Source organism: Pteropus vampyrus, unplaced genomic scaffold (genome assembly GCF_000151845.1).
Source record: "Pteropus vampyrus isolate Shadow unplaced genomic scaffold, Pvam_2.0 Scaffold237, whole genome shotgun sequence".
Taxonomy (NCBI): Eukaryota; Metazoa; Chordata; class Mammalia; order Chiroptera; family Pteropodidae; genus Pteropus; species Pteropus vampyrus.
The window spans coordinates 213,961-226,695 of NW_011889018.1; the positions used below are offsets into that span (position 1 = coordinate 213,961).

General features: G+C 48.1%; 1 protein-coding gene across 1 annotated transcript in view; it reads left to right on the top strand.

The window, feature by feature from the left end:
* The window catches only part of MAP3K21 (mitogen-activated protein kinase kinase kinase 21), a 49,747-nt gene that overhangs the window by 22,220 nt on the left and 14,792 nt on the right, over positions 1 to 12,735 (top strand). The window contains exons 3-5 of the mRNA XM_023519776.1: positions 1,716 to 1,864; positions 2,640 to 2,815; positions 9,487 to 9,727. Of these exons, the coding sequence (XP_023375544.1) occupies positions 1,716 to 1,864; positions 2,640 to 2,815; positions 9,487 to 9,727 (566 nt within the window). The remainder of the gene's footprint in view (positions 1 to 1,715; positions 1,865 to 2,639; positions 2,816 to 9,486; positions 9,728 to 12,735) is intronic.

Consider the following 12,735-nt stretch of genomic DNA (forward strand, 5'->3'; position numbering starts at 1 on the left):
GGTCACGGGAAGGTCACGGGAAGGTCACGGGAAGGTCACGGGCAGCCCGCGGAATACAGCCGATAATGCGGTAACTACGTATGGTGCCAGGTGGCGCTAGATCGATCGGGGGGATCGCTTCGTAAGGTGTATCAACGTCTAAGACCCTGCCGTACACCTGAAACGAAAATGATACCGTGTGCCAACGGTAATTACGAAAAGCAAAAACAATTGAAAACATATAGAAGAGCCTTTGAGATGTTCGATCAGACACCACTATTATTTTGTAGATGTTCAAGGTCAGCTTCCAGGGCCTGTGAGTGGGGACACAGCAGGGAGGCAGTAATGCTCCCAAAGGTCAAACTCGCATCTGCTCCCCCAGAGCCATCTGTCCTATGGGGTGCCTGGCACCCCTTCAGGGCAGGACCCACACCCCCGTGCCTAGGGCCGGCGGGCAGCGGCCGGAGCCCCCGAGGCCCTGCCGTGGGCACGTTTTCGTTTCCACTTCTGTGTCTGAATGCTTTCACTGCAGAGTCCAGAGTCCAGGGGGTGCTAGTGGAGAGTGGTCAGCGGAAAGCCTCCTGTCCGGCAGGGCCCCCGCGGGTCCAGGGAGCCCCCCGCCCCCCGCGGACCAGCTCTTCCTCCCCGAGGACCTTCCCGCTGCTTCCGTGCCGGCGACTGCCCGCACCCCTTGAGATCGGAAGATCATCCTAAATCCAAGCTTATTTTTTTAACCAAGACCTAATAAAGTTTTCACAGACTGGGAGAGTCAACAGGATTGTAAGATTGTGCGCGTTCTGTCACAGAAGCGGAGAAGAAACTAAACGGGACCGTTCCTTACGATGTAAGCCGAGTGGGTGGCCGGGACGGACTGTGTGCTTTTTAACGAAAGATCATTCGCGCGCAAAAGTCTATGTTTGTAGCAGATACAGGGAAAGCAAGGCACTGGCCGGTGCTGCAGAGGGGAGTACGCGTCTGAGATGTGCGAGCTTGGCCCTGGCCGCCCCTGGCCGCCCGAAGGTCTGCCGTGGCTGTGGAGCGAAACGCGGTCCTTGGGCTTCGTTTTAAACGTTCATTTCGCATCTCTTCGGAATCGCGTGTGCCTTGCACGGCCTGGTGCAGCACTGACCCCGTGTCACCCCTGCTGGGGTCAGGAGCCCGGCCGCTGCAGGCCTCGGCTTTCACCCCCATTGCACGTCGGCCCCCCGCCCCCCGCCGCAGAAAGGAGAGGCCCCGGCCGGCAGTGGGCCTGGCGGCTGTGCTGGTTCCCTCCGGCCGTCGCTGCGAAGCCACGTGGCGAAGATGCTGGCGGCTCCCCTCCTAGCACACGGAGGGCGGGCAGCGGCACGAATGGTCACCATGATCCGGTCCCAGCCCCGCGGTGTGCAGCACGACACATCTGTGGGGCTGGAACCTCATGTCCTCACCGACCCCAGAGGTCTCGGGCAGGCGTGGAAAGCAGGCTAGAAGGAGAAGCGTCGAAGTGACCGCCCATGGCCCAGCTCCGTGGCCCAGGTCGCCGAGCGGCTCCCGACTGGCTCCCAGGAGGGACGGGGTCTGTGGGGACTGGAAGAGCCCCCGCTCCCGCGCCGGGAGGGGCCGCCGGGGCCTCTGCTGGAGGAGAAGGGCCCCGTCGGGAGCTGGGGGAGGGCGCTGAGGCGTCTGTCCCGCCAGCGTGTCGTGGGACAAGACACGGCCACCCTTCCCTTTAACCTGCGGAAAACTTTGCTTTCCAGCTACGGAGTGCTGCTGTGGGAGCTGCTCACCGGGGAGGTCCCCTACCGGGGCATCGACGGGCTCGCCGTGGCCTACGGGGTCGCGGTCAACAAGCTCACGTTGCCCATTCCGTCCACCTGCCCCGAGCCGTTTGCCAGGCTCATGAAAGGTATTTGCGCAGCCCTGTCGTGGCGTGTCTGGTGCCCCAAGATTGCTCATTAGAGCATCTCTACTTTTTTAAACAGAAGAGTAATTTCTGTGACTCTAATTTTCAAATGCTTTTAAGTACTTACACTGTTTTAAGAGTTAGAAGCCTTGTCTTTGATCTAGAATGTCAGGCAAAGTTTCGATGAACTAAGGAATTTAAAAACAGTCCAGTTTTATCAGTAACTTATTTATATGTGAAATTCACCAGAATGGTAATCAAGTTTCCACCAAGTACGCTAGTAGAGTTCAAAGACGGTGTCGAGTTGGCTCCAGATCTGCTATTTTAAATCCTACCTAATGATCAAAAATGTTTTACAGTCTTAACCTGCGTGGTTCGCCATGACCTTGTCTGTTTAATCCGTATCTCTTAAAAATTAATTCTTTTTGTAAGCAGCAAGTTAGCTTAGTCTACTTAATTATCAGGCTATTTCTCAGGACTTCTCTTGTGATTATAATATTTTAGAGACTTTTGTTTTTCTTGGGTTGAGCCGTAGAACTCTAGATCAGTAAATCATCTGGCCACCCAAGGCCCTGAAACTCACGTCCACATACTGACGTCCTACACGGACAGTAAGAGTCCCATCTAACAGTAACTAGTATGCATGCCGCTCACCTGTGTAAAACCCAGTTTTCAAAATCGTCGTCAAGAGATCTTTCAAATCTTCGGCGGACGCTGTCGACACGGGCTGCCGACGGGCACTGCGCTGGACGCAGAATTCACGCGATTCTCGTTTTAGGGTGCTGGCAGCAAGACCCGCACATCCGGCCGTCGTTCGCCGCCATTCTCCAGCAGCTGACTGCTATCGAGGGGGCGGTGATGACCGGAATGCCGCAGGAGTCTTTTCATTCCATGCAAGATGACTGGAAGCTGGAAATTCAGCAAATGTTCAATGAGCTTCGGACGAAAGAGAAGGTAAGTGGTTACTTATTTATATACATATATCTCTGATTGCCTAAAATACTCCCATTTGCGAAGGCGATGGAAAACGTGAGTCGAGAACCACTGGTTAGAATCATTCTAAACTGTTTTCAGATATCAGTATATGTTGATTCTTCTGGTTAAAACAAAACAAAATAGAGCTGGCCTTGAAATATATGATTGGAACACAAACGGCCTGTTACTAGGGAGATTCTGAAATGTTGAAACAGGAGAGAGTAGCATAATGCGCGTCGGTGCGCATAAACCGGCCTCGACAATTGTCAGTATTTTCTCATTTTCTTCATTTCTTTCCCCCATTAACATTTTTTTTTTTTTAAATTTTAAACTGGAGTATTTTAAATTAAATCCTAGACTCCTGCCAGTTTACCCTAAAATGCTTCAATACACATCTCTAACTGATAAGGATTTTCGGAATAACTTTCTTGCCATTGTTATCTTAAAAAGCAGCAGTAATTCTTGGATACCGTATAATACTCAGTATTCAGATGTCACCGTTTGTCTCGAGTTCTTACAGGCGGCACGACTCCGAAGCTAAGCAGAGTCCGCGTGTTGTTTCCAGTCGTGTCTGCCGACGCCCCTTTCCTGCTAGTCCTTCCACCAACGTCCTTTTTTCCTCCAAGGCATTGGGAAAATGTGTAATTTTTGAACTTTTTAAATATGATGCGTTAACCTCTGGTTGGTTTACATATTTTAAGAAGCAGAAAATAAACCTATAAGTTAAACATGCTGAAGCTGTATTTATGTTCCCCGAAAGTGAAAGATCGGAAATGGGGACACACCTAACCGGAAGGCGGACTAGTTGGGAAGCGAAGTCAGCCGGCGTGGTCTTCTTGACCGGTGACAAATGCCCGGTAACAGTCACTGAAGAACCCCAAGTTCAAGGCACGGTTCAGTGGCAGCTCCTATTTTTTGAGAGAGATTTTTGGAGTACTTGGGCATTTTGATAAATCAAGGTTTATTCTGACGGTCTGAAATGTGTTACCGTTCAATAGCTTAAATTAGTCTGTTGTACGTGCGACCAACGGGCTCAAGTATAACACTTCGAGTTTTCGATAACTTTTATAAAGCCACATGATCGTCCAGGAAGGAATTCTTATACCCCGGGTCTCTGCGATTCTTTTCGAAGAGGCAGCAATGCTTTGCCAAATAAAAAGTCCACGCGTTGATTCCAGTCCGTGACGCTGAAACCTGGGCGCGTGGTGTGGCTGAGTCATTGTCATTGTGAAAGTGGCCTTGACTTACGTGGTACGTGTCCACGTCGCACCTCCAGCCTTTCGCACTGACCGTCGCACGAAAGGCAGGTGGCCTGCTTGAGTGCGAAGGACAGGGCCAAAGAGGGAGTAAAAAGCCGGGGTTCGCATACATGCCGCGGGCACGTCTCGGGCTACTCCGCGTAACGGCGTGCTTGACAACGGGACAGTGTGCGCCCGGATTCTGCCCGCGAGTCTCTCACTGCTGGAATCTTGCCGAACTGGGAAGTAAAGTAACGTGTGTCATGGGTATTCCCCAAAGTGCGAACCGTTTTTTAAAAAAAATGAATTTAAACACGTGTCTCTGGGGAAGTTGTTCCGAGTTTCAACGTTACAGTTTGTTCCCCGCAGACACGTAGTGACTGTTGCGTGTGTGCTGGGAGCGGCGTCCGCCCTCCTCACCCGGCCTCTGCCTTCCCGCTCACCCTTCCTTCCTCTGTGACAATGGGGTTGCTGTTCTCATAGGTACGCTGTCTCGCGGGTCTCTGAAGATGTCTCTCGGTCTCCTATGCGACAGAGACCATCCGTGGTAACTCGCTCCCCTAAGCCAGTGTCCTCACATCACCTGATTACTACAGCAGCATCCTAGCTGGTGGCTCTGCAGCCGGTCTTGTGCCCCTAACTGTCCCCTCACCTCCACCAGTGACCTTTCTAAAATGCAAATCCGCATCCTTGTGTCCCTGGCCAGCTCCGTTCCCTTACTGCTTCCCTTTGTCCTTCCACAGTGAGCCTCACTTTGTCCCCGACCACACCGACTTCCTTCCGGTGCCTCCGATGCCACGCTCTTGACTTCTGACCTTTGTACACATTCTCTCCTCTGTGGAGAACGCTGTCCCCTCTCTGGCACGGAGCCCAGATTTACAGTCACTGTTCTCAACCTTTCTCGGCTGCACCAGGTAAACTGTGTGTCACAGGGGCCTGCGCCTCCCTGCCGTGGCCGGCACTAAGTCATCCCTCATTATTTGCTTGTTTAGTTCTTGGCCTGCCTGTTCTGCTAGATAACAAGTTCATGAGATACAGTTTCCTTCCTGGTCATTTTCATCCACAGCATTGAACAAAGGACTCGGCATGAAATACATAAATACATCGAATAAGCCCAAGTAATGTTGCTTAATATACTCCTGATACATATTTTAATAGGTGAGAGATATTAATAATTATTATAACTATATTAAGTAAAAAAGGAATTTAAAGGTGTATAAGTATTATGGATCCTCTTAGGAATCTTATGCTATAACAGACACATATAATTTCGTGTTATATATCCTTGAAACTCCCACACAGGTGCACAAGGAAATTAAGGTCGTTCACTTAAGTATTGTTTGTAGTAGTGAAAAACTGGGAGCAACCCCAGTATCTATTAATAGGGGGGAGAGGCACCTGAGCTACTGTGTTCACGCAGCAGATGTCTATCCAGTAGTTAAAATGAATGAGCTCTAGCTACGTGTTCCCACATGGATAAACCTCAAACATAAAATTGGGTGGAAAAAGTGAGTTGCGGAAGAATAGTTACATTAAATACCATTTATCTAAATTGATAAAACCACATAAAACAGAACTATTCACATGCACAAGAAGACTAACAATAGACATGGGAAGGACCCAAACCAACCTGAGGACAGCGGATCTGAAGAGGGAGGAGGTAGGACCAGAGTGAAACAGGACAGTGTCACAGGCCCGAAACAGAACTGGTAAAAATTAGCACCCGTTAAATATTGATGGTGAGTGCACGGGTATTTGCTATTCTAATTACAGTATATTTTAAATATTTCATAATTGAAAAGGATGACAAATAAAGGCTAGAGAGAAATATGGAAGCTGCAAAAGTCATTTTTTTCTAAACACACTTTTTCCAAGTAGGAGACTTACATGTAATGCACTCTCTTCCTTGGATTTTTCAGTATTTTGTGAGTTTAAAAATACAAGACCAGCAAATGCGACCTTAGACCCTGACACCGCTAATAATCCATAGAGCTCGCATCTTAAGAAGCGATAACCCCCTGTGACTGTTCAGATCACACCCGTGGTGTCGTGCGTGGCTGTCGACCTCTCAGGGATATGGAGGGTGGCCCGTGGGTGACCGGGGAGGCAGGAGAGGGGCTCGGGAGTCTGAGCAAAGGACAGAAAGGGACGCAGAGGGGCTGCGGGGTGCAGGGGGCTGCCCACAAGGACTGGAAGAACCTTCAAGCAGATGCGGGAGGAAACAGGTTGCGTGCTGTTCCCGAGCTCAGAGGGAGGCCTGCTTGGGTGGCTGCTCCGGGGATTAAAGTTTGTGGTCCTAGAATCAAGAACTCGCTGACGCCCGGCGGCCCAGTGCCGGCAGACTGCTGCTCACTGCTCATCTCCTGTCCGTCTGCGACGTCAGGCGGATGGCAGGGGACTCTAAAAACCATGCAGACCCTCCCGGTTCAGTATTCCGTCTCCGGGGCATGCCAGAAGCCATCGCAGTGGGGCGGGGTGGAGAGCAAGGACCGGTGTTAGACGGCCTGGGCAGCACTGGGCGCTGCCATCCGCCCACCTAGGACTGCTCTGCCCCTGCCCGCCTCCTCACCCTTCAAGGTCACGAGAACGCTGTCACCCTCGGGAGCGGTCCGCGGCCTGAGTCAGTTAATTCTTGTTATGTGGGGTATCAAACGCAAAGGCGTGCTTCGGGCGCGGAGCCCTGCTCTCTCTCTGCTTTGAAGTTTTATGGTAGCTCTTTTGCTATTCTTCAGATTCCTTTTTTTTTTTTTTTGCAATCCTGTAGTGGTGTCTGCTTTTTCTGGTTTTTGTGCGTGTTCCTTGACATACAGCATTTCACGGTATCCTGTGAGCGAGCCTTCGATTCACAGTTAAAGAACATACGCTCCTTTTTTTGGCTCAGAGGTTTCGAACCGCGTGTCGTCTGCCGGCGTCAAGTGTGCGTGCTCTAGCTCGCTTTCTCGCTCACCGATTGCTCAGGGCAGGCGGCGTCAGGCTGGGAATGAATGAATGGTCAGTGGCTTAGCGTGCTCTGTGTTCTTCAGTAAACTGCAGCCTGCGTAGGGACTGGCGCCTCCCTGAGCTCCTGCCTGCCTGTCTGTGTGTCTGTCTCTGTGCACAGAGTGTCTTTGGGCCACCATGCGGAGGCATGTCACTGTTAATGATTAACACCTGCCAGGAGTCTGGGTTTGCCAGTACGAGCTTGGCCTGTGCCCAGCAGTTAAACGGTACTGCTTAGCACGCGGCAAGCAAAAGAATTTTCTTGTGTGCTTTATGATTTCAAAATATTCAGAGGGGTTCTAATACCCATACGTTTTTACTTTTCAATGTTTTAAAATTCATTCAGAGGGAAGAACACTTCGGCTGCTTTGTCTCTCTTTTCTCTGATGAGTCTTGGGCAAGCGTTTTGTTTGTTTGTTTTCGTTTGTATGACTTTTATTCATGAAGTCGTTACAAGGGGATTTGCATTTTAGCTTGGGACCCGGAATTAAAAATGGTTTCTTTTTCAATTACTGTCGCAGTAACACACAAAAAGCCCGATCGAATCTAATGTCCTTATTTCTTCCTCATGCCATTTCCTTTCACAAGAGCTACCCGGACGGACACCAACACCGCCGAAAAGCACTGTCTTCACCAAAGGGCAGACAGTCATGCGTTAGAAATTGGGAAGTTGACGGGAAATTATTCCGTGTCCCCAAACACACTACAGTAAAATCTCCGATTTCGACAAACTGGTTGGGGGAAGCCACCAGTTAAAGTAATGGAGTCCAGATTGTTTTTTTTTTGTTTTTTCTTTAATATATAACATTTTCTTCTTTTTTTTTTTCTTTTTTTTCTTTCAAGCAGTACATAGTAATTTATATCCGGAATAGTGTAATGAAGAAATACGTATTGGTTCTATACATAAGAATCGGTGGTACGTATTAGCAGAAGTGATTTGAATATCAATTGGTCTTCAGTAAATTATTTCTCCTGCAATTTTATTTATGAAGTTTAGAAAATGAATTTAAAGAGTGTTTCAAAGGTGAATTTCAGTTCACTTTGGTAGAATTACCCTAAGTTCAGAATTAGTTTGATCCGAATAAACACATTTTTTTGTTTGTTTTTAGAGCTCCCCAGTCTCTCCTTGGTAGTATTGTGTTTATTTGTGGGAGAGCGGTCTTCTGGGATTGTTTTCCTTTATGATAACTGTGCTGCCGGCCTCCGGTTATTCTTGAGCCAGCCAGTCCTTGAAAGGCCAAGGGCTCGGTGGACTCGAGTGGCCTTCTGCTCCGGGTCAGCTCTGCTGTCTTCCATGAGCCCCCGTCTACCAGTTTCTTCACGCAGCCTGCATTCGGGGGCGGCCTGTGTGAGGTGCGGCCTGACCGTACAAAGTGCGACATGTTGGCACAGCCCTCACAGCCACAGCTCCCCCCGAGAAGGCGGGCTTTCCATAAAGTGGTACCTGGCTCCTCTAAGATTACGTTTGCCCGGAGCAGTCGAGTTCGCGGGGCCTCGGCGGCCGTGTGAGGGCTCGGTGCGGTGGCGGAGACCCAGAAGAGTCACTCAGCACTGACGGGGATGTTTATGTCCCTGGTAGAGAACAGAACACTTTGCAGAAATGAAATGAGAGCGGGGGTGCGATTTTAAAACTTGGTGGAGTTCTCGATTTTACTACTGAATCATTTTTTTTCTAATAGTAATAAAAGTATTCTTCGCTTCACAGATTTTCTGTTTCTCAGAGTTCAATAATTCCAAAACGAAACGGAGAGGAAGTCAGACTTTGATCAGGAAGTATTGTCCCCAGGGAGGCTTTTACGAGCTAATTCACCGTATATGCACACACCTTAATACGTGGGATCCTGAAGAACTCTTTGTAAAATAAAATATATTTTCCGTCGATTTGTAATTTGCAAGGCGTCTCGCTTTCATGTCTGACGGGCCTCTGACCGACTCCTAACACGTCGGCTTTGTTCTTTCCCTTAATCTGGCCACCGAGATGTTTAGACCTCTATGCAGAGACTTAAATGCCCTAAGAAGTCCCTAAGTAAAGACAGCGGAGCTTCAGTCTTTCCTAAGGAGAACAATCGTCCCCGTAATCGGCCGAGCTTTAACGCGTGGCTTTCACTCGTGGGTCGGCCGCTTCTGCGCGTCGTCCTTGCTGTGTTAATGTTCACTTCGTGTGTCGGGCGACCGCGAAGGCACGAGATAGCGAGAGGCACTTGTTCAAATCGAGTTTAAAACGTGCGATGCCTGTCTGAGGACCACAAAACCGAAAGAGCGAGGCGGGGCCAGTGCCCAGGCTTCGGTCTCAGGCCCAGCTGGTGACAGGGGCCCGGCTGGGGCTGTCTGGACTGCAGGCAGCGCTGCCCCGGGAGGCCCGGAGTGACGGGCGGCCGGAGGCAGGAGGAGCAGGGTCCCGCTGGGCGCTGATGCCGTGTCCCTCTGTCTCAGGAGCTGCGGTCCCGGGAGGAGGAGCTGACGCGCGCCGCCCTGGAGCAGAGGTCACAGGAGCGGCTGCTGAGGCGGCGGGAGCAGCGGCTGGCGGAGCGCGAGATCGACGTGCTGGAGCGCGAGCTCAGCATCCTCATATTCCAGCTGAACCAGGAGAAGCCCAAGGTCAAGAAGAGGAAGGGCAAGTTCAAGAGAAGTCGATTAAAGCTCAAAGACGGCCACCGAATCAGTCTGCCCTCAGGTACGGCATCGTCTTCGTGCTTCTCCGGGGGCTCGTCTGTCAGCCGTCACCGGCCCGTGTCGTCGGCACCGGGAAGGGGTGGGGGATGAGATTCTCAGACGTAAATGAGTATCTTCGGTTTCTTGCTTCGATGCACCGGCAGACTGCGATGACCAAAGGCGTTCCCACGAGTGAGGTGGCGTAAGGCATGCCGGGAATTCAACCGTCAGCCTTCTTTCTGTTATGGATTAATCGATTTGCTCCCTTTGAAATCAAAGCAGAATTCCTTCTCAGCTGATTGCAGTGAGCCAGCCCTGCACGGCATTGCCAAAGTCCAGGACAACCAAACTATTGCTGTTTCATCCTTAAGTTTATTGTCTCCACAAGGATCAATAGTGTCACGTGGTAACTGAGTCCATTTGGGACACTGAAGGTGCTGTTAGCGCCTTCAGCAAAATAGATCAGTACTTCAGTTACTTTCCTTGTGGGTTTAAAATCTTTTAGCTATAAAAATGAACCAGTAAACCCAGAGAAGCTTTTAAAAATATTTTCAAAACACTGACAGTATTATAAAAGGATTGCATGTGTTCAGAGAAACTAGAAAATAGAAAATAGTAAACATATTAATTCATTCAATGAAGCTCTGAATAATGTTTTGTACTCGATTTAAGGAAAAAACCAAATGCCCCGTTTTTTTGTAATTCTAATACTAGGGAAGAATGATGACAGAGCAAGAGCTGGCTTAACTATCTGTGTATCTGTTTCTACCGAGCTCTCTATTTTGGGTCCTAGTGTCTTTCGACGATGTGTGTTAATGGCATGAGAATTTGACTTAAATGATATTAACGACAGTTTTTGCATAAGGTATGTCTAAGTTGTCCTGTAAAAAAATACTTATTACAAAGCACTGGAAGGCTGCAGCTCACCAGGACGTTTAGGTCAGTGTGGAAGTCCTCCCACGATCAGAAAAGTGCTCGGTGTGGGGTGGTCGTGAGTAAACAGCGCACATTACTGATTATTTGGTTTCAGCAGGCGAGAATGGACTAGGGCGTGCTTATTCATTTTACCTTCGACCTCTCTGGGAAAAGGAACAAGGTACTTTCCCAGGTTCTCTTCTGATGTTTGCTTTAAGTCCAGGTATAGCTTGGAGGGCAACTCACTGGACTGTCAGTGAGTCAGACATAATTTTAAAGAGTCTATTTTATTCACCATGAGGCTTCTCCTTTCAGGGAGAGGTGACAGAAGAGTACAGAGTCACCCAATGCGGGTTTGCGTCTCCAGTTCGTAGCCAGTCCATCTTTCTTTAATCTGTGCTGTGACTGTCATCTTCACCACTATTCGTTGACGCATTTGGGAAACTTTGGGGGTGTGGGTAATGCGAAAATGAAGGAAAATAAACTTGAGAGGAAAAAAACAAAGAGCTCCCATGGTTCTTAACCTTCAGTGGTAGATTAAATAAACTGTCTCAGGATTCCGGAGGTCAAACTTCCAATCTTTTTTTCCTTTTCAAATGTTTCTTGGCTAATACCTTGCATTTATTCAAAGCAGACAATATATTTGACTCTTTTTGCTAGATCGATATCATTCCTGAATTGTACCATTTGGCTTTTTTTCTCTTTCTGAGAATAAAGGGGACATTTTAATCACACATTTATTTATGTGGTGGCACTTAGTAAAAGATTACAGTTAAAATATAACCCAAAGAATCTAATGCTATAACCTCATCTTTCTGGCAGGAATGAAATTTGGCTTCTGTCATTTAGCATAGCAGTTACCTTTTTCGCCCGCAAGATGATGCTCCACTGTTGTGATACTGTTGGCACCATGGAAACTCTTTTTCCCAGTAGAATTCCCCCATTCCACACCCCCCACCCCCACTACACACACGCACGCACGCACGCACAGAAGCTACTCGCATTATGTTCCAAAGTAGGACATACATCCAAAGATTCAAAGAGAAGAATGATAACTATACAGCAGTTGTTTTCCCCCTTCAGGTGTTTTGCTTAGTGTAGAAGAGAAAGTGATTATTTGTACCTTAAGTTCAAGGGAATTAGCTGATTCTGATATTATCATCTAGAAAATCCTTGGAGTTACCGGGTTTTAGTACCACTTAACGGTACGCCGTTAGGGAGGACACGTGCCGTAGGCAGTAGTGCTTTCTGCATACCGAACCACTGAACCCCTTCCGCAGGATTTTCCCCCCTTTATAACTAGCTTGACGATTTCTCAGAAACATATCTGAGACTCCTGCAAACTGGCCCTTAAGACTTGTTTCGCAAGAGCTTTCAAAAATCTGTTATGAAATGTGAATAGTTATTTAATTATTGTAATTTTGTCCTTCAGAATCACCAGTGATAACTTTTATGACTATTTATAGATGGCAGCGTTAACTTATTGCTAGAAAACTCAAATGTAGTTATTCCTGCTGGCAGTCCTTCATGGGCTACCAAATAAGGAAAATAAATGCTTCTAAAATGAGACGGTATAATCTAAGACAAGAGATTTTAAATGATATGTTGTGAATTCTTAGAATTTCTTGGAATTTTTAGAAAGCAAAAGAATGATCACAGTAGCTATTAAGTTGTGATCACTTTATGTCACCGCCTCTGTATTAGGTTTATCTCGAACCAAATTTGTGTTTTTTGAGCATAAAAACAAGGCGAAGAAGTTTTAAAACCTTTAAAAGCTGGTCCTTCTCTACAGCACTGGCATTTTAACCGCCACCACTTTGAAAGTTCCAAAAGCCTGCCACACTCGTCTGCCTCGCGTGTGCGAGCATGAGAGCAGGCGTGTGTATGTGTGTAGGGGAGAGGAAGCAGACGCCTCACAAGGATTCTTTAAAGAATACTACTACTTTCAGCTTAAAAATGATTATTCTCTCTGAGGCTATATGGATTTCCTGAATGAAACACAAATATTCCCAATAAAAATACAAGTATAGACTTCACCCAAAAGCCCGCGGACCACATAATAACCTGCTATGAGCAGATAATTTGAGAACAGTTGTTTTCGAGGACAAAGAACAC